Source organism: Vollenhovia emeryi, unplaced genomic scaffold, assembly GCF_000949405.1.
Source record: "Vollenhovia emeryi isolate VEMERY1.0 unplaced genomic scaffold, V.emery_V1.0 DF939147.1, whole genome shotgun sequence".
In the NCBI taxonomy this organism is placed as follows: Eukaryota; Metazoa; Arthropoda; class Insecta; order Hymenoptera; family Formicidae; genus Vollenhovia; species Vollenhovia emeryi.
Window position 1 is genome coordinate 2,219,295 of NW_011967219.1, and position 23,286 is coordinate 2,242,580.

The following is a 23,286-nucleotide window of genomic DNA, read 5'->3' on the forward strand; positions in this document are numbered from 1 at the left end:
AGATTTCTGATGGAAGAAATATTTCTCCGCAAAGTTTCGGAAAAATAAACAGACACGATCATGCTTGTCAAAAAAATAAACTCGATTTTACCTTCGGTTAATTTGGAATTTAACATCTTTAATAGAGTCTCACGATAAAGCTTGAATGAAAAAAAAAAATCAAATCTATTTTAACAGAATGGATGCCAGTGTTTAGTAGAATTGGTTTTATTGAATTGTAAATATAAATTTTTATTTAAGTTTATATCGCTTTGTTTCACTATGTTCATTTATTTCGATTAATAATTTCATAATTAACTTTATCTTACCTTATTTAATTTATGTCACTACAATCGAAATCACGAGATACTCACGCATCGACTGTTGCATGATAATTTTGCAATAGGATATCACCATTCTCTCCTTTTGCAGTGCATATGATTAATTAAAAAAAAAAATTATTCGCACTCACCATTGGAAGGCGTTGAAATGGAAGTAAACGAGACCCAGGCCGTATAGAAACGAAGCGTCCTTCCAGTAGTCGCCTTTTAAAGCGTAGAACTTCTGATATGCCGACATCGCTGTAACAAGAAAAAAAGAGAGGATGAACCCATCGGAATAAGTTTGCCCCGCGATAATGAAAATCGAATAAAATAAAAATCGTTTGACGATTTAAAGGAAACGTATTAATCGGTGGAATTTGATCCGAAGCCCTAGGAAGCTCTCCTATTCGTATGTTCGACAAGTTTTTCAATCGCCAGAATGTCAACAGCCTCGAGTTTAATGCCACACGACTCCCTGATATCTCACTATTTGATTTATTCAGGGTAGTCTTTATTTAAAATAGAAGAAAATAGGAAAAAAACATTGGTCCGTTCGCTCGAAAGAATGTTTTCAATTTCATCGATTCGCAAATTGGAATTAATTTTAATTTAGATTTTCTTTTATTAATACTCTGCTTCGGTTAATCAGAAATTTAATATCTTTAGCGAAGTCTCGGGATAGTTTGAATTACAAAAAAAAATCTATCGAATCTCCATCTTAACGGAATGTCAGTTTAATAGAATTAGTTTCGCTGATTATAAGTTTATTTAAATTTATTAACTTGAATTTTGGACGGATGTGAAACTTTCCAGGCTGTTTCATAAAATGTCTCGCGCTTCAAGAATCGTCTCACTTGTCTCCTTTCTCCTTTTGGAAAGAATAAACTTTGTCAACTTGAGATCCGGTCGTTCAAGTAAGCGCCACGAGTCTCAAGAAAAAAACTCACGACGCGAGGGCAAAACGGGGAGGAAGCCCGTACCTTTGCTGTGATCCTCCAGGAGCAGGTGGAAATGTCCCAGTTTGCAGTACGTCTTGGGATCAATGCTTATTCCCTTATCCTCGTCCTCGTTCTCCTTGTCGTCCGGGCACACTTTTGTACTATCGGCTTTCCTGCGTTGCTTCTCCGCCTGTGCCTGAACCAGCATGCGCTCCAGGTACTTGATGGCGCGCACCACCAGGGCCTTTTTCTTCGACTGCTCCGGAGAGTTCAGCTTGAGGAAGCCGAACTGACGGCTGTGCGTGCAGACAAGAGAGAAAGTTATTGCCTTCGCGTCGAGCATTGTTCTATCGTCATACGTTAGCTCGCGCCTTAGAAACTCGGGGCGCCGCGACGTCTCGACCACCGGCACGATCGTGCCGGCGGTCGAGGGACCCGCGGCGCTTCCACCCGCGCGTCGTCGCGAGACCTCGGAGAGATCTCGCGGCGTAGCCGCGGAATGTGGTACGGTCGGGAACGCGCAAACGGTGTCAGTAGGTTGCGCGCGAGCGCGCGCTGTCAAGCGCGCGCGTTTCTAGGTTATACCGCGACGGAGCAGATGACCGGGGGGGGCGTCGGCACCCGCGGCCGTGGGCGGGCGGCTCGAAACACGCGGAGATACCGGGCGGAGTTAATCACCTGTCCAGCTCCGACAGCGTCTGCAACTCCTGCGGCGTGAGGTTGATGTCGTCGGTGTCCTGTGCCATTTTACGCACGCACGCTCCCCTTCTCTCACTCTCTCTCTCGTTCTCTCCTCGGTCCCGGTGAGATATCGCGCGCTATCAACATCCGCGGCCCGCGCGACACGGAAGCCACGGCGGCGACGATGACTGCGGCGGCGGCGACGACGGCGACGACGACGACGGCGAGCCTGCTCCGGAATCCTGCGTCGAGGAAGTCGCGCGCGCGCGCGCGATCATACGCGAATCAGTCTCGCGGCCGCGGCGCCGTCACCTCATCGCGACGAGCCGAGTTATCGGCGAGATAGCGGTCGCGGAGACGACGACAGCGACAGCGGCGGTCGTACGAACTGACGTGAACGCGCACAAATCCGAACCGCCGCGCGAGTCACGCCTCTCTCGCGCGCCGCCGGCAGCCGAACGCTGTCACGAGACGCCGACGAGTGCCGAGCGCGGCCGAACGCGGAGCCGCCGCAGCGGCGCCGCCGGAGTCACGTGGCTCCACCGCCATCTTGAATCTCGGTCGGGCGGTAAATTTGAACGCTCTCCCGGGCAGCGAAGAGAAATTCAAAGTATCACCAGAGAGTTAAGGCCTTGACACATAAAATTCCGTAAGGACGTAAAACGTAAGCATAAGAAAATCGACCAATCGCAGTCGAGAACGTAAGGCAATAACGCAAGCAGTAGCAAATCCAATCTGTTTTCTTACGCTTACGTTTTACGTCCTTACGGAATTTTATTGAATAAGCGAAGTTACATGAGAGAAATCAGCGACTTCTGTAGTTTGTGCGAAACATAGGCCGGTATTCATAGTCGGATCTTATATTCAAGACCGTCTTGAATTTATCTAAAGATGCTGTATGGAACATTTGATTGGTTGCGGAGTATCTAGAGATGATCTTAAGACGGTCTTGAATATAAGATCTGACTATGAATACCGGTCATAGCGTCCACCCTCGGGATAACATGACAGAATATTACTGTACCGGTAGAAACGAGCTTAGAAGCCTGCGGTAAGAGGAAACGTCTCTTCGAAAATCTGCGTGTGTGCGAAACGACGTAGAGTCGACGAAAAAATAGTTTAAAGCCCACTTTACACGATCTATAATTCGCGACAGAATTCAAGATAGAATTCTATTTTATAATTTCATATATTAAATTGACATATGTTTGTAGATTAGGTTAGTGTAGGCTATAACATTTACATATGGATGAGGTCCGTTTTCCCTGCCGATTGGACACAAATACTCACAGCAATCAATGCTTAAAGTTTTTCATTAGACCAGATACAATTAATCAATCACGCATTTTCATGCACTACACATATTTGATGCATCTTTTCTATTTACAAAATTGGAGCATTATAATTATAATTCTGTTCAAATGTTTTCTGTATTACGCGATACATAAAAATTTAAAAATGGAATTCTGTCTCGAATTCTGTTGCGAATTATAGATCGTGTAAAGTGGGCTTAAGAGAAGACACACGCTCACAAAAAAAAATTGACGCTGCATTACCGAGGCGCCAATTTCAAGCGTGATCGCGCGTAAATTTAAACGAGAGGAGTCGCGCGTGAAATAATCAATTGCGTAGAGCTCAAGTAACCGAAAATAAGAATAATAAAATGACATCGAGCATACGAATTGGAGCGCGGGGAGAAAAGAGCGAGGGCGAGGATTCAATCCAGATACGTCGCGTGCGGTTCAAATTCGAGCGAGCGAGGCTCGGAGAGAGGAGCAAGGTGCAGAAGGTGCAGGTGAAACGAACGAACCTGTGTCGGGGACCGTCTGGTGCCCTCCGAGAGCCGTCGTTTACGTCAATTCACGCTCGTCCCGACGGACCTCTTTCGACGGCTCGACCGTCGCGTCGCGTTCGCGACCGTCCACGAGCAGACGCTACACGTCGAACAGGTGAGCCTCGCGTGACATCGAGCCGCGCTCTCGCAGCGCGGAGAAACGCGCTCGATAATTATGCCGGGCGGAGGAAGTGTCTTTCGCTCGGGACCGAGAAAGCGGTATAAGAGTCTCCCTTGTTTCGTCCCGGCGATGCGGTTTTCCTGCTTCCCTCCCTCCCCCTCCCCCCTTTCGGAGTCGAGTCTCGTTTCAATCGGTCGGAAATTTCCGAAACTCCGCCACGTTATTCTCCCTCTCTTTCTCTCTCTCTCGAACTTTCCGAAAACGAGCGCCGTAAATCTCCCTCTCGAAATTTCGTCATCGATATATTTACGTTTTCGTCACGAGTGACGACGGCGAGGACAGTCGCGCGATCCCCTTGTTCCGCGATCGCGCAGCGACTGTCGACGGGACGGGTGTTGGGGTCGGCGAGTATCGTCTCCGGCGAGCTGTTCTTCTCGCGATTTCACAGCGAAGGATTCGGAGGAGAGTTTGCCGGCCGAGTAGCTCGCGATTATTTCGCGTCTCGCGGGCGTGCGGGACCTTCCGCGTCAATTTCCACTGCGTCGAAGGCCGCGCGACACAAGACACGGCCCTCGGTTGTGACAGCTTGTATTCCCTTTTACAGCACCAAGATGCCTACAGCCAAAAAGAGTAAAGAGGACGCGAACAAGGAGGCCTACAGTATAGACGCCTCGCAGGAGGCCAAGTCCTTCCTGGAGAAAATCATGGGCGACGTGAGCAAGTCCTCGGCGACCAAACAGATCGTTATCGGCACCACGTCGGGATGGTACGAGACCCGCGGGAATCGTCACGATTGTTCGCACTTGTTCCGCGTACTAACCGCACGGTTTGTCATTCAGGGTGACCGGATTCGTTACCATGAAGATCGGGAAGGTGGCAGCCTGCGCGGTCGGCGGCGGGATCATCATGCTGCAGATCGCCGCGCACCAGGGTTACATAAAGATCAATTGGGACAAGATCGCGAGCAAGGCCGAGAAGATAACGGACAAGGTGGAGGAGAAAATTACCGGCGAGGGGCCGAATTTCATGGACAAGGTGAGACGAGTCGCCGCCTGGTGTTCTGCGACTTCTCTCGAGATTTCGATTGAAGAGAAGTGTGTGGGCGTTGAATAGCTCGGTAGGAAGGTCCCAGGCTTGATTCCTGGTCAAATCTACGCCCCAAAAGTTGTTGCGCGGCGCGTCTTAGCGCCTTGAAGATTTCCTCCCATAATAATTTATTATTGTGGAGAAACCGAAGGGTCAAGAGGCTCGCAAAGTATAAGCATATAAGACGGACACAGTTAACAGGCCAGTGGAGCTGAATGAGAATTAAATTCCAAGTCGATTCGATTAAAAGAAGCGTGAATATATCGCAGCGATAATTAGTGGACAAGAGGTTCAATGGGAAACCGAACGTTTCGATCTTCGAAAATTGACGAGTTAGATTGGAAACTTCTTATTAACGTCGTAAAAATCAGAGCTTGGTGTCTTGACTTTTTTTCATCAACGATACAGATACGAGATAAATTTTCAATCAATTCGTTCGTGAAAAGATACGAATGCAAGTTGCACTTGAGTTCTTTCGATTTTAAATATAAACACAGGATGCGCTGCATTATTTTTCTAGAGAAAAATACAGATGTCGATTAGTGTCTGTATATTTGTACTGGTATCTTTTCAAAAAAGATACGAAATATACAAACTCTAGTAAAAATAATGTATATCGAAGGTGATATACAACAGAGACCACTTTGGGAGTCACTAGACTTTGCCTTTAACTTCAACGTGCAAGTTACTTCCGTCTAACAATTGACAATTTACAGGAAACACATTTTGCATATGTTTGCTCTTTGTGTTTTTCTCTCTTTTTTCCCCCCTTACAAATACGATGTTTTTACTGTTTGCAGGTAGGGAAACTGTGGAGGAAGAACTCATTCATTGCCACGAGCTTTCTCGGCGGTTTCATTATCGGTCTATCTTGGTGAAGTAGAGAACATAACTTTGCAAGCTTTGTGCGTGAATGAACACTTAGTATGCTGTCACCATTTCTACTACCGTTTGCGCTTGCAGTCTTCCTGAATACAATAATATATATATCAATATTATTGAAATTTCAATATCAACATTAGCCAATAAAAATTGATATCGATATTAGTGTCCAATGAAGCTTCATAATATCAATATCATTATAATTTTTGTATATAGTCCCCTCAATAAAAATATATAATAAAATTGATCGTGGTGTGCAAGGATTTTACCAGCTCCGTTCCGACGTAACGCCGAGACACTGATGAGCATTGTCGCGTTCCAGGTCGAGCGATACGTCGATAAAAAGGTGGATAAGGCTGAACATTTGCTGAAGAAGGGGCAGACTCGTACGCGTCGCTGGTATCACGCGTTGACCGGCGGCGAGGATAGCTTCCAGCCCACGGAATTCCATTTCTTTCTAGTCTCGTTTGTGGCGGGGGTCGCGCTCGGTGTCGCTACCGCTAACTAGGTAATAAGTTGCTGCACTCTGAATGCAACCAGGAGAAAGATCGACATCCACGTCGCGTCGAAGGACAGCCGCTCGACTGCTATCGACGCGCACGACAATGTCGTCGACGAGTATAACAACACGATCATGGACGAGGTGAGGAACAAGATCAACGTGCTCAAGAAATGGGTGGCACGAACTACGCTTAATAATCCTAGATAAATAGCTTTATTTTTTAGTCTACCATTGATACTAGCGACGAGTAAAACCTGCGCTACAGAACTGCTTGTGCTTTTTCCTTTAGATCTTTAAACTGAGAGTACATTAATAGAAGAGGTTGTAGATCTTCAGTAAATTTTTCAAGATCAACTAGTAGAGTAAATTTTACTCGTCGCTATCAGTCAACGAATCAAACGTATGAAAGTCCCTAATGTTTTTTTTTGTCGTTTGAGTAAGAAAATTAATTGGTTCTTACTAAAAGACATTTTAGAATCTCGGCAATTTTGTATAGAACATATGCGAACCAATATACACAACGTGTGCATATGAAACTTATCGGGATTTCTTGTTCGTTCAGAATGCAGCAAGAAATTAGTCATTCTAGGATATAAACATTAGAATAATATTGTACACTACTTATATATTACTATTGTAAAGGATTGCGATTCCAATTTTTTTCGTTATCACTTATATACTTACTTCGCTAATCGCCGTGTATTTCCATCGCATTGTTTATATAGATCTTAATATGTATTGTCTACAATAAAAATTATTTAACGATACTCGCTGCAAATTTAACAATTTTTGGTCATTAACGATCTAGAAACAATAGAAACTGGAAACTGAAACTAATGCTGCTAAATATGTGCGCAAGCATTATTGTATTATTTCCAAACGTAGGTCAAATGTTTGTGAACAGTGCGTTGTATTTCTAAGTACTTAAAGATACCGCTCTTTATTTAGCAGAATTAGGTGATAAAAACCTTTTCTGTTACAGTCAATTTAGAAATTATTGCAAAGTCAATGCCTAAATCGCAGAATAAAAGTGAATGATGGAACAAATATACACGTGCTTTAAAACAATAAATTATATGTACGGTGTAGCAGTATAAAAAAAACATTGTCTCACAGAATGTCGGGATACTACAAAAAAATGTATATCAAAATCTTTTCAGACACTGCATTATTATACTCCTGAGACGTTTGCGGATCTTTTGATCGCCGTTGCAGCAAATGTGCGTAGAATTGTCTCCGATCTGAATTATGGTGTCTTCGTCTTGCTGCAAGTAGACACACGAATGTATAATTGTAAGCAGAGAATTTTTTTTATTTTCTACCGATTGTACTTGTATAATTGTCAAAAAGATTATTTTCTCTGTTTATATATTGAAAGAGCCGTCAACAAAACGTTGAGCCGTACCAAATGAATATTCGTAGACGTAGGATTGTGATGTAATTTAGCTCCTTGAAAGCCTTCCTGATGGAGCTTTTGCAGCAAGTCTTGCGGATCCAGATGCCCGTACTCGTGTTTACGCTCCTTCAGCACTTCCTCCATGGCGGGCGCAGGCGAACCCGACGGCATTTTCCTCTTTCCGCTCGGTTTGTCCTCGATGTTCTATAAATTTTACATATTTAGATGCGAAATTATATTGCCTAAACGAATAATATATTGCGCTTTTTTTTCTCTCTTCATTGAATCTCTTTTTCCGTTCGGCGAAGATGTATTCTGTAGAAGAGCATGCCGCAATACTTATCTCGACCATGAAATTCATATTTATCTTCACTCTATATATATTAGTAATTACTTTTATGGTATACACGTTGTCCTTGACCTCAAGCTCGCCGGTGACAGATACAAGGCTCAAGCCAGGTCGCACTTCACTCGGTATAATATTGCTAGCTAATTCCGGCTCAATAAACACACGGCCCTTCTTCCGCTTTAATGGCAATTTTATCACCTCCCCGCGTTTGAACGTAATCAAGGGTTTTTCCTTGAACAAAGAGATTACGCAAGTAATTTTATAGGACACGTTTTTTTTATATTTATACATTTTATAAATACGGTAGAGGGAGAATACGAAATAGAGATTGTAAGATTGAGTTAGGAAGATACCAACCCCGGATTCGATGGCGAGCTCCGGTCTGTTCGGTGCCATTGCAGGGGGCTGTGTGTAAACCTCCGGGATAACTAGATGCTCCGGCTTCAAGTCTCGTATGAGCTTGTTAGCCTGATTAAAATTCAGAGAGGTATCGATGGGACAGTGTACGGCTTTCATAGACAATGGTTGAAAGGGTGCCAGGGCGTCCAAGTACGGAAAGTCAGGCTCTGCAAATGCGAGGCAGAAGATAATATTGGCCACGTTACGAACAAGATGTGTGCGTACGTACGTCATATAATAAACAGATACGCAAGAGGTATTCGGAGAATGATGCAACTTGTAGCAGTTGTTTTGGAATATTAGAGATATTTAAAACTACGTTTAATCTGTACTACATACTCGCACACATTTCTTTGTTGCCTAATTAATATTTGTCTTATTTCCAGAGTGGCTTATAAAATATAGAATTGCAAACACAAAAAGATATCGCGTTACTCTCTGAATTACGTGTGTATGTACCGGTAAAAATCACGGTGTGCAGGGGATTGTTGCCCCACAGCTGCACGAAATGAACGGCGTCCCCAAATCGGAGACTGGGGTGGCCGCAGAAGACGACACAAGGCTGTCGATAATCGCTGCTGAATCCTTCGGCGTACGTAGATGTATAGTGCTTCAGTCGTGCGTTCTTTACGAGGAAAGCGTGTGGGAACGGTTCCTCCGGAAGATAAACTTTGTTCTGCTTAGTCGTCGACAGCCTGGAAGTAAAGGAGAACAGTAAACAGCGTAAGAAAACTAATAATGCAGTAGAACGAGACTATTTTCGTACCATTCAGCAAGGATATTCGAATAAGCCAAGGACGTCTCCGCCACCGGTGAAATAAAGAATAGAGGCACTTGCGTGAAGCCCGACTTGTCCAGGTGAGTGCTCAGACACTCGAATAAATCGTAGACGACACCAGAGGGATAACAAGGTATCAGGACACATCCACCGGCTCTCAGAGTCACAGCTGCAAAATTTTCACGCGGCGAGATGTAAGATCGCCTAAAGTTTTTGCAAGTATTTTTGCTCGGGAAAAATGACTAGCGATAAAAATTAATTGTAACGTAACAGATTTTTTTTTAAATTATATCTTTTATCGTTTCTCTAAAGGCCACGATGCCAGTATATCGAGTATCAGGAGAGCGTCTCTTCACCGAACGTGTTGCGTAATTTACCGGATATCGAGATACACACCAACAGTCATGCACAATTCCCCGAGCATTGTGTCCGGATTCGCGATCGGCGTTTGCGTTAAACCCGTCAAAATCAAGAGATTAGCGTGCTTCAACGTAGCCTGGTCCATAGGCTTCGGATGCGTAGTGAGCGTGGACGAACCGCTGACAAAAGCAACCTTTTCGTGGTCGCTAGATATCAACCAATTGCTGCTACCTAAACAAAAGCCCGAACTGATTGGTGTGACTGTTAGAGCGCCATATATATCCTGCAAGTAACATAAATTGAGTCGTTATTTGTGAAATAGTCGATAAATCGGAAATCTCAAGTTTGTCATAAATAATTTCCCCGAATACACGTATGTATGTGTGTGTGTCCGAGTTTAAAGCATCACTAAACGTTTCCAGTCGCGTGTGTTTGCCAGGAAATTAAAAATCGTTGATATAAATTCGCCCAGGAAGCAACATGTTAAATTCGCCTGTGGCAACTCACTAGCTTCTGATCGTATCCGACCATTTGAATGTTCGATAGCGCCGAGTTCACGGCCGATATGGAGTAAATGTGCTTCCAGGATTTTGGTTTGACGACCTCCGCCAATGGGGACGGCAATGTGTGCAACATGTCCTTCCAGTGTTTGGCCATCGTTGCCTTTGGAGTCCGCTCGATGAATTCCACCAGTTCCTCCATGAAAAACCGTCCGATTTGCAGCGTCGGTTCGGTGGCGTATATTATACCTTTGAATCGTTATATATGTATGTACAATTTTTGTGTATGTTACAATACACACAAATTTTCAATAATTGGAACACTATTGCAACAGCATATTCCTGAGACCAAATCAAGTAAAAAAGTTCTGTACTACTACTTTTCCCTGCGACAAACAGTTATCGAGATATCATAAGCTAAGCATTGAAAAAGTTATAAATTTTCTTTTGAATATCTCAAAAGTATCAGGCAAGTCAAGAAATGTCTCGGACAGAAGTTGTTCATATTAATTAGTAGAATAAGATAGCATAATAAACAATTTTAAAATGAGACACTCTGTGTACACATGTATAAAAGATTAATCCGATTCATGATTATATACTAGTACATATTGCATAATTACCTTTGAAACCCGTGCCCTCCGTTATGAAGGGTAACGCGAGCATGCACGTGTAGTTGGATATCAGAATGGCATCGATCTCGGAGAAATCAATTATTTTCTCCAGAGGGGGAGTGAACTCTGGTACCGAATCCACGAAGACTCTACCGCAACACTCTTTCAGCTCCTTAAAATTGAAACGGCACGTTCGCAATTCACGTTTAAAACAATTTAGTCCGCCATGTGACTTCGTAACAATAAGCAGACGCGGGTCGTCCGACTCTTACAATTAATTTAACAACGGCGGATCGCGTTTCTTCCCTTGTCCATCATGAACCAAATGTTACTTTTCAACATTGACTTTTAACTTGGTCAACTATTTTCGTTGACTAATGCCAAGTGAAGCACTTGTTTTTATTGCTACAGATTGCATACAGGAATTGATATTCGATATATTCGACATGTTGCCAGCGCGTTGGTAGAAATGCAGCAAAATCCGCTCACGTAACTGGACCTGCTCGGTTTCTACCGACCATCGGTTGACAGCGTATGTTTTACAGACTCCGTTGCCAAGACAAAAACTAAATGCAGACACAGATGGCTATGATTTCGGTGTGGTTTTCTGTGAGTTAGCATTTTGCTGACTAGGTACTGCCTTCCTTTATTAGTTTTACTTTACTAGAGCCTTTTAATCATTTTCTTTCCGTACAAAGACCTATATTTTAGTCCTCTCTTATCGATAGAAGCGCCCGTAAAAGATCCTTTCAACCAACAAGAATCCTTCGAAACCAAAGAGGACTTGGAATAAGGGCCTAGCCCAGTAGTAACTGTAGAAAGGATACTAACACCCTCGATTTGCCAATCCTGCTGATTGTCATTGCGCGGCAGCCACGTCGGCAAGGAGTTGAACTTGCTGCTGGGAACCATGGGCAAAGGCATGAAGTGCAAGATGGACTGCATATTCAGGCCGCAGTCCAGCATCAGCGTGGTTCCCTTGAAAGTTAGAACCAGGCATGGCTTGGACGGCTCGCTGGACAGGCAGTACTGAAAGAAAGCACAAAATCGCCGGTTAGCCTTCGTAAACGATGCGTCAACCTTGAATATTACCGTCACTAGAGATATGTAAATTAATTCTATAAACAACGCGTAACAATTTCTAGACGCCGAGTCTCGGGCTAGCGTCGTCATTCATCGAGCGTGATCTCTTAAATTTCCCTCGTCATTACCAGCCGCATCCTGGGGGTTCTTCGTCCGCACGTTCCACAGGGAATACGCCGGTTAGTCCGTTTCCGGCAACGAGAGCCTAAATTTCAAATCTCAAGCGAGTCGAGTCTCGTGCGCCCGAGAGCGTTCGCTCGGCCTCTCCGTCCTCCTCTCGCCTTCGGTTCAGACGAAACCACGTGGGCGCCACGCTCTCGCCAGCTCTCGCCGCCCGCCGTCGCGGACTGTAAACAAGACGCATCGAGTCGGCACGCCGATTTCCCCCCCGAGTTTTACTCGCGCGCTTATTTCACAACGCGCAGCAGGAATACGACGGCAAGAGTCGCCGCGCGACGTCACGGGCGACGCGACGAGCCGTTAAACCTGGGGCGGTTTTGAGGTTAGGTCGCCGGCATAGCCGCGCCGCTCCTCTCGGTCTCTTCTCCGCGACGGCCCGCGACGTGCGGTCATCCGCGAGAATGTGCGAGGTCGTCGTCCTCTTCGACGGATTCTCCCGGAGAACGGACGACGGAAATATGCGCGCGAATTGCAGCTGCACTCTGATAAAGGGCCCGAAGCTGATGGTCGTCGACACGATGACCGCCTGGGACAGCGAGAGACTGATAGAAGGTGCTGGAATAAAAACGCACCACGGTCTTGCAACATTTTTCGTTACTCCGCAAATGTTGATTCGTTAGTTTACGCCGTTTACGCTGACAGCCACCGAGATGGTCACAATAATTAATATATATGATTCGTTAAGTTACTGCTTGTTATAGAACTTGGATTACTTATTTTATTATAATAAAGTAAGACCAGTTTATTGAAACTACCTACACCGGCCAATGTTTTTATTTTAAGAAACTAACGACGTTTCGGTCCGGGATTTGGACCTTCCTCAAGTATTCTGCAAACATACGTAGCTTGACACTATTTTGTTTGAAATATAATAATAAAAAATATGGCGCGAATAATTTTGGCAGAAGCAAATTGCAAATCTATACCTTCTCACGCAATTTTCATTAATCACGTATCGCTATGTTAACAAGCTCCCAGATAACATGCATGTCTAAAGTCTAATCTACAATGTGCTTTCTGCGTCTAGAAACATTCTATTTTATATAAACAGATCAAAACACTCAACAAATTTGTCAACAATGTACGATTATGCAATGTATAATATACAATTTATCAACTTGCATAAATTTTGTAAACGTATACATTAGCTACAAAATAGAATGTTTCTAGATGCAGAGAGCACATTGTAGATTAGGCTTCAAAGACATCTTTTAGACATGCACGTCTAAAAAATATCTTAAAGACGTCTTAAAGAAGTCTTGAAGATGTCTTTTAGACAAGCATGTTATCTGGGCTGTGTATGTATGTACAAGCAAGAGAGTCATTGCACTTTACTTTGTTTCAAAGTAATAAATGTCAAGAGTGGATATAATAATAATAAATAGAAATAAGTAAGAATAAATAGGAATAAATATGAAATAGATAAATAAACACACATATTGGTCAAGAAATGATTGCACTCTTTGGTTGAAGAGTGCAAAGTCAATTTTAGTTGCGTTGTTAACTTTGTGACGCGAGTAAAAATGTCGAGATGTGTTGGACGAGAGAGATAGAGAAAAATTCAGTGACCAATGTAATCATATCTCACGGTAGAAATTTCCGCGGACAATATAATACATATACAATATACTTTATACGTAATAGATGTGTAACTTAACTACGTACAATATGTAATAATTTTTTTTTCAGCACTCGCACAGCACAATGTCGAGCCAAAGGACATTGATTATGTCATTTGCACTCACAGCCATTCCGACCACATAGGAAACAACAATCTGTTCCTAAACGCAATGCACATTGTTGGTTTGACCGTTCAGCGCCGTGATATATTTTACGAAACACCGCAGATCTCGAATGGTGGGTTTATTGAGATATAACGAAATTAACAGAAGCACCGTCGCTATTGAGAAAGTTAAACGTTTCTTCAGAGGATTACGAGCTCTGTCCGGGCGTTAAAGTCACAGCTACTCCAGGACACACGGCGGAGGACGTCACTGTCCTGGTGGAAACGATGAAGGATAGGGAACCACGGCTTGTCGCTATCACAGGTATCCATCCAGGTTTCACAGTTCACTGATGTATTTTTGGCAAGATCCAAAATGCACTGACGCAATCAGGAAGTCTACTTTTTTTTAACTTATAATGTATGTGTCTACATATCGCAGTGGCTATTCTGATTTCACGCTTTTACAGGGGACTTATTTGAGAAAGAGGAGGATATTCTGGCACCGGACATCTGGAAGTCGCTGGGAACACCGGATTTATTAAAAACTCAATCTGCCACGCGCTCTCGTATAATAAACCTCGCAGATTTTATAATACCCGGGCATGGGCCAATATTTCGCGTGACGGATAGAATGAGAGAGATCGTGAGCAGTCAAATAATTCAGTGAGACTGTAGGTAATGTTCGGTGTTAAAATTTTATCGTGCTAACAAATGTTTATGCAGAGCTTTGCAAGATACAATAACGAAGAAATGCCTAATAGACAAGTTTCATTTATCCTAGTACCATGAATAATTGCACGATATTAGAATAAATGGAAGTTGTTATTGATCTTTCTATTAGTATAGGAAACTCTGATAAAAATTTGTTTCATTACAGTCTGTTTTGTTTCTGGTTTCGTCTCGATTCATCGATTTTAATAAGCAACTTTTCTCAAATGGCAACCATCTTGGTTTACTTGGAAATTAAACTTTTATTAAAATCTATACATGCATCTGGAAATTAAATTTTAAACAACAAGAAATTGTACTTATTTATCAATAAGATTATTCTACAATCTAATGAAACTTTGCTAATTGAAGTCTTCTTCTGAATCTCTCGTTGATTTGCATACAAAAATATATATATAACAATTTGAGCAGTTTTCCATATATTACAATTGGACGGAAAAAGCATTTTACGAAGCACCTTCCGTTCTGCTGCTGATTTGTTACTGAACGACACTTACAATTAGTACATTTTATTTTTCCAACATTCACCGGTCGAGCGTATTAAAAGTATGGAAAACACGACGATAGCTTAGCAAATATATTAGAAGAAAAGCATAAACTGCTAGTGTCATTCGGTAGAAAATCTTACAACAGTTGCAAGTCTTTTCTGCTGAACCCAGCCGTTGTAAACTCACAATCACGTTGCTATTACATTATATTTATTATATATAATGTAACTATTATATGTATATTTTTTTAACATTACATATGCAATAAAATTAAAAAAATACTTTTATATATAAATATAAGTAATAAACATTACAGTGCGCAATGCACTTTACTTCATTTTATTTGTTTTTATAGTTTAATATAATATATCGTGTATCATTTTATAGTTTAATATAATATATATCGTTAATACATATAATTATCGCGTTACAAATGCAATTGCTGTAAATCTGAAACATGAGCGTGTTTTTTTACCTAACAAATCGTTCAGAAACGCACATCTCTTTGCTGTGTGATCTCAATACTGACAGTTACGATAACATCAATAATATAATTTCTCACTCAACAATATAAATGTAATGTAACACATGTTGTATGTACACAGCAGTTACATTGTCGAGCAAGGAATTATAATATTGACGTTAATGTAACTTAGTTGGTATTCACTGGGTATAGACGTTCGACAAATTTCGCGTGAAAAAGAAGAATGTTCTTGTTTGACATAAAAAAAACCTACTACCCCTGTAACACGTCCAAAAAGTTTTATACCTATAACACAGGGTGTATTAAAACCACCGGATATTGTTTTAATCATAAATTGTTTAGAAAATTTCAAGAGAAAAGTTCTATTAAAAAATGGTCGAGGCTATAATAGTTTTTATATAATAAGCGATTATATTTCACAAATGATAGGCCTGAGATTATCGTATATTGAGATCGCACGCTCAGGTATGGCGATATGACAGTATATACACCGGTACAACTGGCTGGTGATCACAGGAAGGTGGTGATGGTTATTGGCATGTGAATTCGTTGTAAATACTTCTCAAGTTTCTGAAATGAAATTTTTCTATGCAGAAGAATTTCTCCAATGAAGGAGACTGCTCAAGCGCGCAGTATATACAATACACTGAATGGTGTCCGTTCTTCCTCTTCTTCTTCTTGCAGATTATTATATTGAACACCTCAGCCTGCAAAGAATTTAAAAGATTTACCTTTAATAGCAAATAAATACAGAGCTTGATATCTTTTTTTAAAAGACACAGTTACAGATGCTATCTGTATCTAATCTACGGAAAAACACTTGTATCTATATCGAAGGAATTCAAGAAATGTAACTTGTATCTGTCTCTCTTCACTGAACCTATTGAAAATTTATCCTGTATCTGTATTCTTGATGGAAAAAGTCAAGATACCAAGCTCTGCTTAAATATCGCACAATGAAATATATATTGCCGGATGTATTGAAGTGGAAAACGTACAGCGCAATTGACGCAATAAATGGTACAATCCGGCTTGTCGCCGTCATGGCACAGCTTTTTCAAGCCCTTGTGTCGTACAAATTCACGTATCAAGTAATGGTGTTTCATCGTTTGCATGAGGCAATTCTTGATTAGCTGGAACAGTTGTGGATCCGATATTTTATTGCAGTACGCCAGATTCCAAGAGAGATACACCATCGGCACGATCGATTGGAATCGGCGCAACTTGTTCCATTCGTAACGTTCCAGCGCCAGTTGATATTGTCTGGCAGTGAATGGACCGACGTTCCACGCGATGTTGTTACAGCAACCTTTCGACTGCACCCAGTGTACGCAACCGACGTTCACCCACACGACATCACCCATTTTCTGATGAAATCTGTAAAACGGGATGTTGTTCTTGGACAAGATATCCAGATCCGGCGGCCACCAACTGTCGCGCATATAATCGACGCCGTTCTGCTCGCAGAGCGAATATATTACTCCCCAATACTCGTACGACACCGCAAACCACTCGCAGTCACTCGGTCCAATGTTAATGTTGACGGAACAGAAATTATTATTTTCTTGATGGCCGGGCGTTTTGCAATCGGGCACCTAAAGACCAATTATATAATACAACTTATACATCGTGTTTCAGTAATCGAATTGATTAAGACACCGATCCTAAATAGTAGGGTGATCCTGGTACGAATATAATTTTCTCAATCAATTCTTTACAGTTTACTTCTAAAGAACGCTTAATTAATGAATATTATTAAATTGATTATCAATTTAATTATGCGTATACTGTTTCGACTTCAATTTACCGGCGAGCAGTTTGCCGTGTTAAAAAAAGCAGGCGTATACGCAAAAATATATAAGACATTGTTATTATATGTATTATTTATAAAACGGTCAAAACTTATTACGACAATTATGAATTGAATCGACACTTTTCAAGTGTCGTGGATACACACATCCCCGTTCTAATTATATCAAATATTTAATTGTACCTTCATGTACAACTGTACGGTGTTTATCCCTAAGAGATTGTATCCCACGTAATTGAGCATATTATCGGTAGATTTCACTTTGAGGAAGGACGGCAACTTCTCTAATTCTTGCATTTGCGGCTTCCACTTCTTGGTTGATAAATCTATATTGGTGGCGAATTTCACCGTCAAATTCTTTTCCTGTTCCGCCTGATTTTCCAAATACTTGGTTTGATATTTCTCATAAAGGCGGAGCGTTGTATAAGAAATGGCACTGATGCATTTCCAGTCCTCGTTCTGCGTCACATTCCTATTCTCGTTAGATCCGCACCTAACTTGATCGCGTATTTCGATACTCTTATTTGGAGATGTGTTCACCACAGTCTCGGTCGAAAAAAGGTCGAAATTAAACTCGAGTGCTTCCGTAAGGCCATGTATTAAGACAATCGGATACTGCTGACAAGTCTCCCACAGCTGCGGATGGAATGCGTCGTCTTTCTTTCGTACGAAATAACGGTGTATCGATGGCAACAATTGCTTCGTATTTAATTGTTCTGTGGGCATATTCGGTACCGAGCAATCGCTTACTAACTGGCATTTTGGCACCTCGTTCAAGCCTTTACCCCTGCAAGCCCTGATGATCGTTGAGGCGTCCAGTGAGAGATTTACTTCCTGCTCCATCTCCAGCCTGGATAGATAAATGTTACGATGAAAGCAAGAAACAGACTCTTTGTAAAATAAGAAATAAGTACACACTAAGGGCTAATTGGAATTCTATCGAACCAGCAAATCGCGATTGTTAACGTGTTTGATATCGGACTGAGGGTAAAGTTGAGCGGCCAAATGAATACAGAGGACATGGATTCAATACAAACAGTTCCCCCACACTGAAACTACTCGGATCATAAATATGTTTTCAATATTCGAAAAGACATCAAGTATAACGTCGTTCCTTATTTATTCCCGAAATAGCTGCGTTACTCGTCCGGTGATACTTTTATATTCTTATGAAGAAAATCCCCTTTGAAACGGGAAACGTATAGTCAACCTAACTGGCTAGTTATTCAATTAGTTTATTACACAACGTTTCGACTCTATTCTTTTGGGTCCTTTTTCGAGTGATACTGCAAATCCGCAACAACGCAGTTATGAAATAACGTAGGTTGATTTAGTTAAAAAGTTAACAAGTTAAGTAACGCACCCAAGTCAGTCGTCGTCGAATAAAACAGAGTCAAGTTATAAAGTATACGTGTGAGCACTGTGGTAGCTGGGCTCGAACTAATTTGTTAGCCATGTCTTAGGAACAATACAAGGTGATATTGCGAACTATACAGTTTGGATTACACAGTCGTATATTACATTTAAGTTTTCGGTGTCTGTTTGTAAATTTAGTGTGTTATCGGTCTTCTTGATAAAAAAAAAACATTTCGGCGATTTCTCTTTTTCTCCTGAGGCTCGCTATGTAAAATCCTTGGTTCCGACCAATTGAACTCGTGATCATGTGATGCACGGTGTTTGCTGACCACGGAGTGGCAGCTTTCGTAAAAGGTATCGTTTGGTTTGTCCAATATATAAGTAAAATTCTGTCTGTCTGTATGTTCTTTATACAATTCTATACCAATGGACCGATCTGAACCAAGTTTGACAGAGTTATTCAGTAAGATTTTGCAAAAAATATAGGCTATCTTTTAATCTGGACAGCCAGCTTTTGCCTCCTGAAATCATTAGAGTTGAAAAGTCAAATCGCAAACCCTGAAATCAGTAACTTTTTATGTCTAAACCCATGGAAAGATCATGACCAAGTTTGACAATGTGACCAATACATTCCTAGTCTTCTTAAGTAAGTCTTCAATCTTAATCTCAAATAACGTTGGAGACACTGCATGTGTTTTTACAAATACTTTATTAAACATTGCAAAGTGTGGTACATGGTATCACAACGTTGTTATATTCATTGCATGTATACGTTACGATTACACATTATACATCGGATTCACGAACACGAATATCTATACGGAGGAGCACAATACGTTCGTCTTTACATTACGATTTCGCTCGCTATAACGCAAGATTGTTACAACTTGTCTTAGAACAATTCTCTTCGCGAATACCATGCTTATCTCGAGAATCAGTACACGTTTGACAAATACAACGCTATTTAAACGCCCTCCCGCCTTGAGGATTCACCCTCCTAATATCTACATTCTACATCTGCAAACAGTTTTTATTAAATCTTCACAGCCAACGACTAAATTAAAAGTCCTCTCGTATCCTTGCACCGTATTCGCATTCCTATTTAAGGATTATAACTTATAATCTGGTACAAGTTTCTTTGGGGGAGCGCAGATCTAACTTTACCTCTACCACGACCAAAGAATTCGCGTAACAATGCCAGCGGAAGCCGATAAACGTCCCCTTCGTAAATCAAAAATTGACTGATCCTCTTAAACCCATCTTGTACATTGTTCGCGTTGTAACTTACATGCAAGATTCACGTGATTAAAGCTCGCGGTCGCACTCTGCTGTTAATATATTAAAAAATCATGACAATTGTATTACTTTGCGATACACAATTTTTTTATATATTAAAAATTATGGAGGCTATTAAAAACGAAAAATCATGAATCCCTTTCCAAAGCGGACAATAGTTTGCGGTGAGGAAAGAAGTCATACGATTTCTCGCCTATGGCGTGACAAACAATTGCAGCGAGGCAACAAGGAGTCTTAATGCGTTACAATGTAAACGGTAAGACGGAGTGCCCCGCACTCCGCGTTAAGTAGTAGCTAGGTTTTGTACATAACGGCAAAGTCAATTCGCCGACTGCTGTAAATATCTAAATTAAGTCATTTCGCGGGACCCAAAGATTACGTAGTACGACTTTCAATCACGCCGTTCAAAGCAATGCGGTGCGCCCTCGAATACAATAGATTCGTGCGACGCGAGACACAAATTAATTTACACTGGTCCGTCCCAGACGTCAAGTCGACGTACACATCTTGTTGCCTGTCTCCGACTAATTCTGAACTGATTCAGCTTCATCCTTACGCATGCTCTGTATACAAGGATTAGATACAGATCGCTCTATATCATTCTTGCGTTATATCATTTCACTAACATAATAGATACAATTTTCACATTTCGTTATCGCACTACTTTATTACGCGAGTCGCACGTAATTTGTAACAAGTCAATATCTCGTTACTCTAAATCTCTAATAAATTCTCAATGGCGCTTGATGGTAAAAACGAATAAACTATTGTATTTACATACTAGACATTATATTACGTAAAAAAAAACAAAGATGTATACATTTTTTAATATTTAATCATACAATTGGCGGGTAACTCTGATGCGTTCTCCATTAAGCTACCGTTAAGAATTTGGCAGATATTTCGAATAATTATATATAATAATAATTATTATTACTATTTAACAATTATTATTATTATATAATAAGACATTAAAGTGTAACGGATCAGGCGACTCACGTGGTACATATCGTATCTTTCATCACACTGAGAATACTACAGTTAAAGCTCGCGAAGAAGTAATCAACGCATGGCATCACCGTCGTCGAAATTAATCTATCTATAAACCTAGCGAAACCGATAAACGTATAAATCTTTCCCGACCAATAATATATCCTCCGTTTTCTCCATTTTATTTTATTAAAAATTGCACAGGAAGCACGACCGGTTCTTCAAAAGCCCTATAACAAACCCGATTGTGACTTAGAACTCTCGGCGTCGGTTGCGGTGTGCAATCATTTAGAAAGACTCGTCTTCAAAATCGGCAGCACATTACAATCAGATATTATTAACTGATCCTTGTAACTAACATGGTTCCTTGACTAATCCTTCGGCTAGGCGAAGAGCGTCTGAAATAATTTACAATATTGACTTAACAATATTCAGTAAACAGCAACCAAGTCACATAACATCAATATTATAAGTCCCTACTCAGCAATGTAACTGCTATGTGCAACACGTGTTATATTACATTTATATTGTTAGGTGAAAAATTATAATATTGATGTTATGCAACTGTTAGTTGATGTTTACTGGGTGGTGACAAATGATAAACATGTATATAATCTAAAATCGCCATGCGGCCGATTTTGGAACTGACAACCGGAACAGGAATCGTACGAGGACGAACGAGGTGAAAGCGAAACGATCAATCGGCTAGAAAGAAAGATTTTACAAATGTCTGCCGACCAGACCTGGCAGGGCGACTCGTGTGTGCAGCGGTAGTGGTCCCGGACTAACTTCTCCCATCATCATCACGGTCCCCAGCTGTCCCACAAAGTATTAAACACACATCAAGAATCGACTCCAGAATCATATCCTCTCTCACATGTATGCCGTTTGACGTTAATCGACTACACTCAACCGGCACTTCAGAAAACCTTTTACGTGTCGCGTACATGAGCTGAGAGAGAGAGATTCCCCGGTGGAAATATTTTACTGAAAATGTAATGAAATTGTGTGTTGAAATGTATTTGAAAATCCCAGTTAACTCCGTTTCATTATCGTTTCATCAACGCTTCAATAAAAATTTAGTAAAATCATTGTAAAACGTTTTCATTAAAAAGTTACACAGCTTTTAGTTAAACTCGCAACAGTAGATTTTATAATATTTATTATTTCATAATTCTGTATTATTTTAACTTTCCTTAAATTTCGCGGTATTATATTGATTTTTACTTAGGAAAATTACGATTCGATAAATTATGAGAATTATTTTGAGATTTTCATTTCACTTTGTCACATTGATTTCATCGTACTTTCAGTAAAATATTTTCAGGATTATTTATACATGAAACGGTCCGGCTGATTATGTGTCATCGAGATAGGCCTGGAAGCTAAGCTTCGAATCGGAACTCGACTTCAAAGCGAATCTAACTCGCGAGGCCAGAAAATGAAACTTCTCTAACTCTCTAAGGCTATTTACAAAAGTTTGTGAGGTATACGCTAATTTGCCAGCAGAAACAGCACATTATACTTCAATTTCGCCGAAATCTACTTTGTATATATGTATGCAATTCTTTATAGTCTGCTGTATATAATACTGTGTATTTTTTATTTTAAAAAAAATTAGAAACGGGATAACAATCAACCAAACCAAACTCGTAGTTTCGTTGCCTAAAGTATCACGCCTAGCAATTACATCACGTCTGCAATATACACTTCGTTATCAAATCATGACAGCAGTTACGTTAACACGAACATAAGTGCATAAGCCTGTAATATCACCGCCAGAGAGATGTATCTTAATAAGACTTAAAGAAATTAAGTGTCCGATTAAGAAAAGAGCCTCCTCGGTAACGTTAGTTTTTAAAGTTATAGTAACGATTCAGGGAAATATATCTTACACTTAACTAACGCTTAATAGTTCGAGACTTACACGTATATGCGTGGACAGGTAACCGGATAACAATTACGAAATTATACACAACACCGGATAGATAAAATATAAATCTTAGACGCCAAACATATCGTGTTCAGAACTGCGATCTACGTGCAGAGCTCCTGACGCTCGTCTGTGAATAAATAACATAAAAATACACAACTAAAAACGAGAGAAAACGTAAAGTAAAGGTAAAGTAAGTAGATAGGTACGTGTGAAGTAGTACATTGCGGCATGCAGATATTAGACGGATAAGTATGCTGGCAGCGCGATTGCGAGATGATTAATGCCAGAGATCTTTTCTGTAAAAATTTACTGCATGCAAAAAAAAACGCTCGAGGATCACAATGGACGAAAAAAGTACCCGCACGTCCCATGCCTCTCATTGTCAGTGTAATCCTGCGCAAAGATTTAATGTAACGAATAAAAATCAGGGTAATTATTTAGATTAACACACCCACCTCCAATAACC

The 23,286-nt window shown here is 41.0% G+C and overlaps 6 protein-coding genes across 15 annotated transcripts in view; 2 read left to right on the forward strand and 4 right to left on the reverse strand.

The window, feature by feature from the left end:
- LOC105566126 (histone demethylase UTY-like) overlaps nucleotides 1–2,571 on the reverse strand; it is an 80,666-nt gene extending 78,095 nt beyond the window's left edge. For 2 of the 4 annotated variants that reach the window (XM_012019879.1, XM_012019878.1), the window contains exons 1-3: nucleotides 1,919–2,571; nucleotides 1,283–1,536; nucleotides 452–560 (exon numbers count right to left, since the gene is read on the reverse strand). In XM_012019879.1, the coding sequence (XP_011875269.1) occupies nucleotides 452–560; nucleotides 1,283–1,536; nucleotides 1,919–1,986 (431 nt within the window). In that variant the 5' untranslated portion in view covers nucleotides 1,987–2,571. Of the gene's footprint in view, nucleotides 1–451; nucleotides 561–1,084; nucleotides 1,166–1,282; nucleotides 1,537–1,918 lie in introns of those variants that run through there. The other 2 variants (XM_012019880.1, XM_012019881.1) reach the window with 2 other exon arrangements.
- Nucleotides 2,572–3,794: 1,223 nt separating this feature from the next.
- On the forward strand, nucleotides 3,795–6,249 carry LOC105566129 (FUN14 domain-containing protein 1). Of its 2 annotated transcripts, XM_012019885.1 has the most exons (5): nucleotides 3,795–3,870; nucleotides 4,481–4,642; nucleotides 4,716–4,911; nucleotides 5,763–5,867; nucleotides 6,167–6,249. In XM_012019885.1, exons 2-4 carry the CDS (start codon nucleotides 4,488–4,490, stop codon nucleotides 5,838–5,840), a joined length of 429 nt encoding a protein of 142 aa, XP_011875275.1. In that variant the 5' UTR covers nucleotides 3,795–3,870; nucleotides 4,481–4,487; the 3' UTR covers nucleotides 5,841–5,867; nucleotides 6,167–6,249. The 2 variants fall into 2 exon arrangements, with proteins under 2 accessions (XP_011875275.1, XP_011875274.1); XM_012019884.1 differs by lacking the exon at nucleotides 6,167–6,249 and having other exon boundaries at nucleotides 5,763–6,087.
- Nucleotides 6,250–6,730: 481 nt separating this feature from the next.
- Nucleotides 6,731–12,083, reverse strand: LOC105566128 (integrator complex subunit 9). The gene is made up of 11 exons (XM_012019883.1): nucleotides 11,954–12,083; nucleotides 11,574–11,771; nucleotides 10,752–10,914; nucleotides 10,136–10,377; nucleotides 9,665–9,911; nucleotides 9,257–9,437; nucleotides 8,950–9,185; nucleotides 8,449–8,657; nucleotides 8,137–8,322; nucleotides 7,752–7,946; nucleotides 6,731–7,611 (listed from the first exon to the last, which is right to left on the reverse strand). Exons 1-11 carry the CDS (start codon nucleotides 11,960–11,962, stop codon nucleotides 7,492–7,494), a joined length of 1,986 nt encoding a protein of 661 aa, XP_011875273.1. The 5' UTR covers nucleotides 11,963–12,083; the 3' UTR covers nucleotides 6,731–7,491.
- Nucleotides 12,084–12,224: 141 nt separating this feature from the next.
- LOC105566127 (metallo-beta-lactamase domain-containing protein 1) lies at nucleotides 12,225–15,324 on the forward strand. Its single transcript, XM_012019882.1, has 4 exons — nucleotides 12,225–12,557; nucleotides 13,695–13,862; nucleotides 13,934–14,053; nucleotides 14,199–15,324. Exons 1-4 carry the CDS (start codon nucleotides 12,407–12,409, stop codon nucleotides 14,396–14,398), a joined length of 639 nt encoding a protein of 212 aa, XP_011875272.1. The 5' UTR covers nucleotides 12,225–12,406; the 3' UTR covers nucleotides 14,399–15,324.
- A 476-nt stretch (nucleotides 15,325–15,800) lies between these two features.
- On the reverse strand, nucleotides 15,801–18,724 carry LOC105566130 (histone demethylase UTY). Of its 3 annotated transcripts, none has more exons than XM_012019887.1 (4): nucleotides 18,606–18,724; nucleotides 17,426–18,092; nucleotides 16,431–17,027; nucleotides 15,801–16,139 (listed from the first exon to the last, which is right to left on the reverse strand). In XM_012019887.1, exons 2-4 carry the CDS (start codon nucleotides 18,083–18,085, stop codon nucleotides 15,963–15,965), a joined length of 1,434 nt encoding a protein of 477 aa, XP_011875277.1. In that variant the 5' UTR covers nucleotides 18,086–18,092; nucleotides 18,606–18,724; the 3' UTR covers nucleotides 15,801–15,962. The 3 variants fall into 3 exon arrangements, with proteins under 3 accessions (XP_011875277.1, XP_011875278.1, XP_011875276.1); XM_012019888.1 differs by lacking the exon at nucleotides 18,606–18,724 and adding an exon at nucleotides 18,188–18,252; XM_012019886.1 differs by lacking the exon at nucleotides 18,606–18,724 and adding an exon at nucleotides 18,161–18,247.
- A 564-nt stretch (nucleotides 18,725–19,288) lies between these two features.
- The window catches only part of LOC105566133 (sodium/hydrogen exchanger 7), a 15,193-nt gene continuing 11,195 nt past the window's right edge, over nucleotides 19,289–23,286 (reverse strand). Inside the window, exons 13-14 of one of the 4 annotated variants that reach the window (XR_001009253.1) lie at nucleotides 22,812–22,947; nucleotides 19,289–21,282 (exon numbers count right to left, since the gene is read on the reverse strand). Coding sequence is in view for 3 of the 4 variants with exons in the window: in XM_012019896.1 (XP_011875286.1) it covers nucleotides 21,605–21,700 (96 nt within the window). In the remaining variant the exon portion in view is untranslated. Of the gene's footprint in view, nucleotides 22,948–23,286 lie in introns of all 4 variants that reach the window. The other 3 variants (XM_012019896.1, XM_012019900.1, XM_012019899.1) reach the window with 3 other exon arrangements.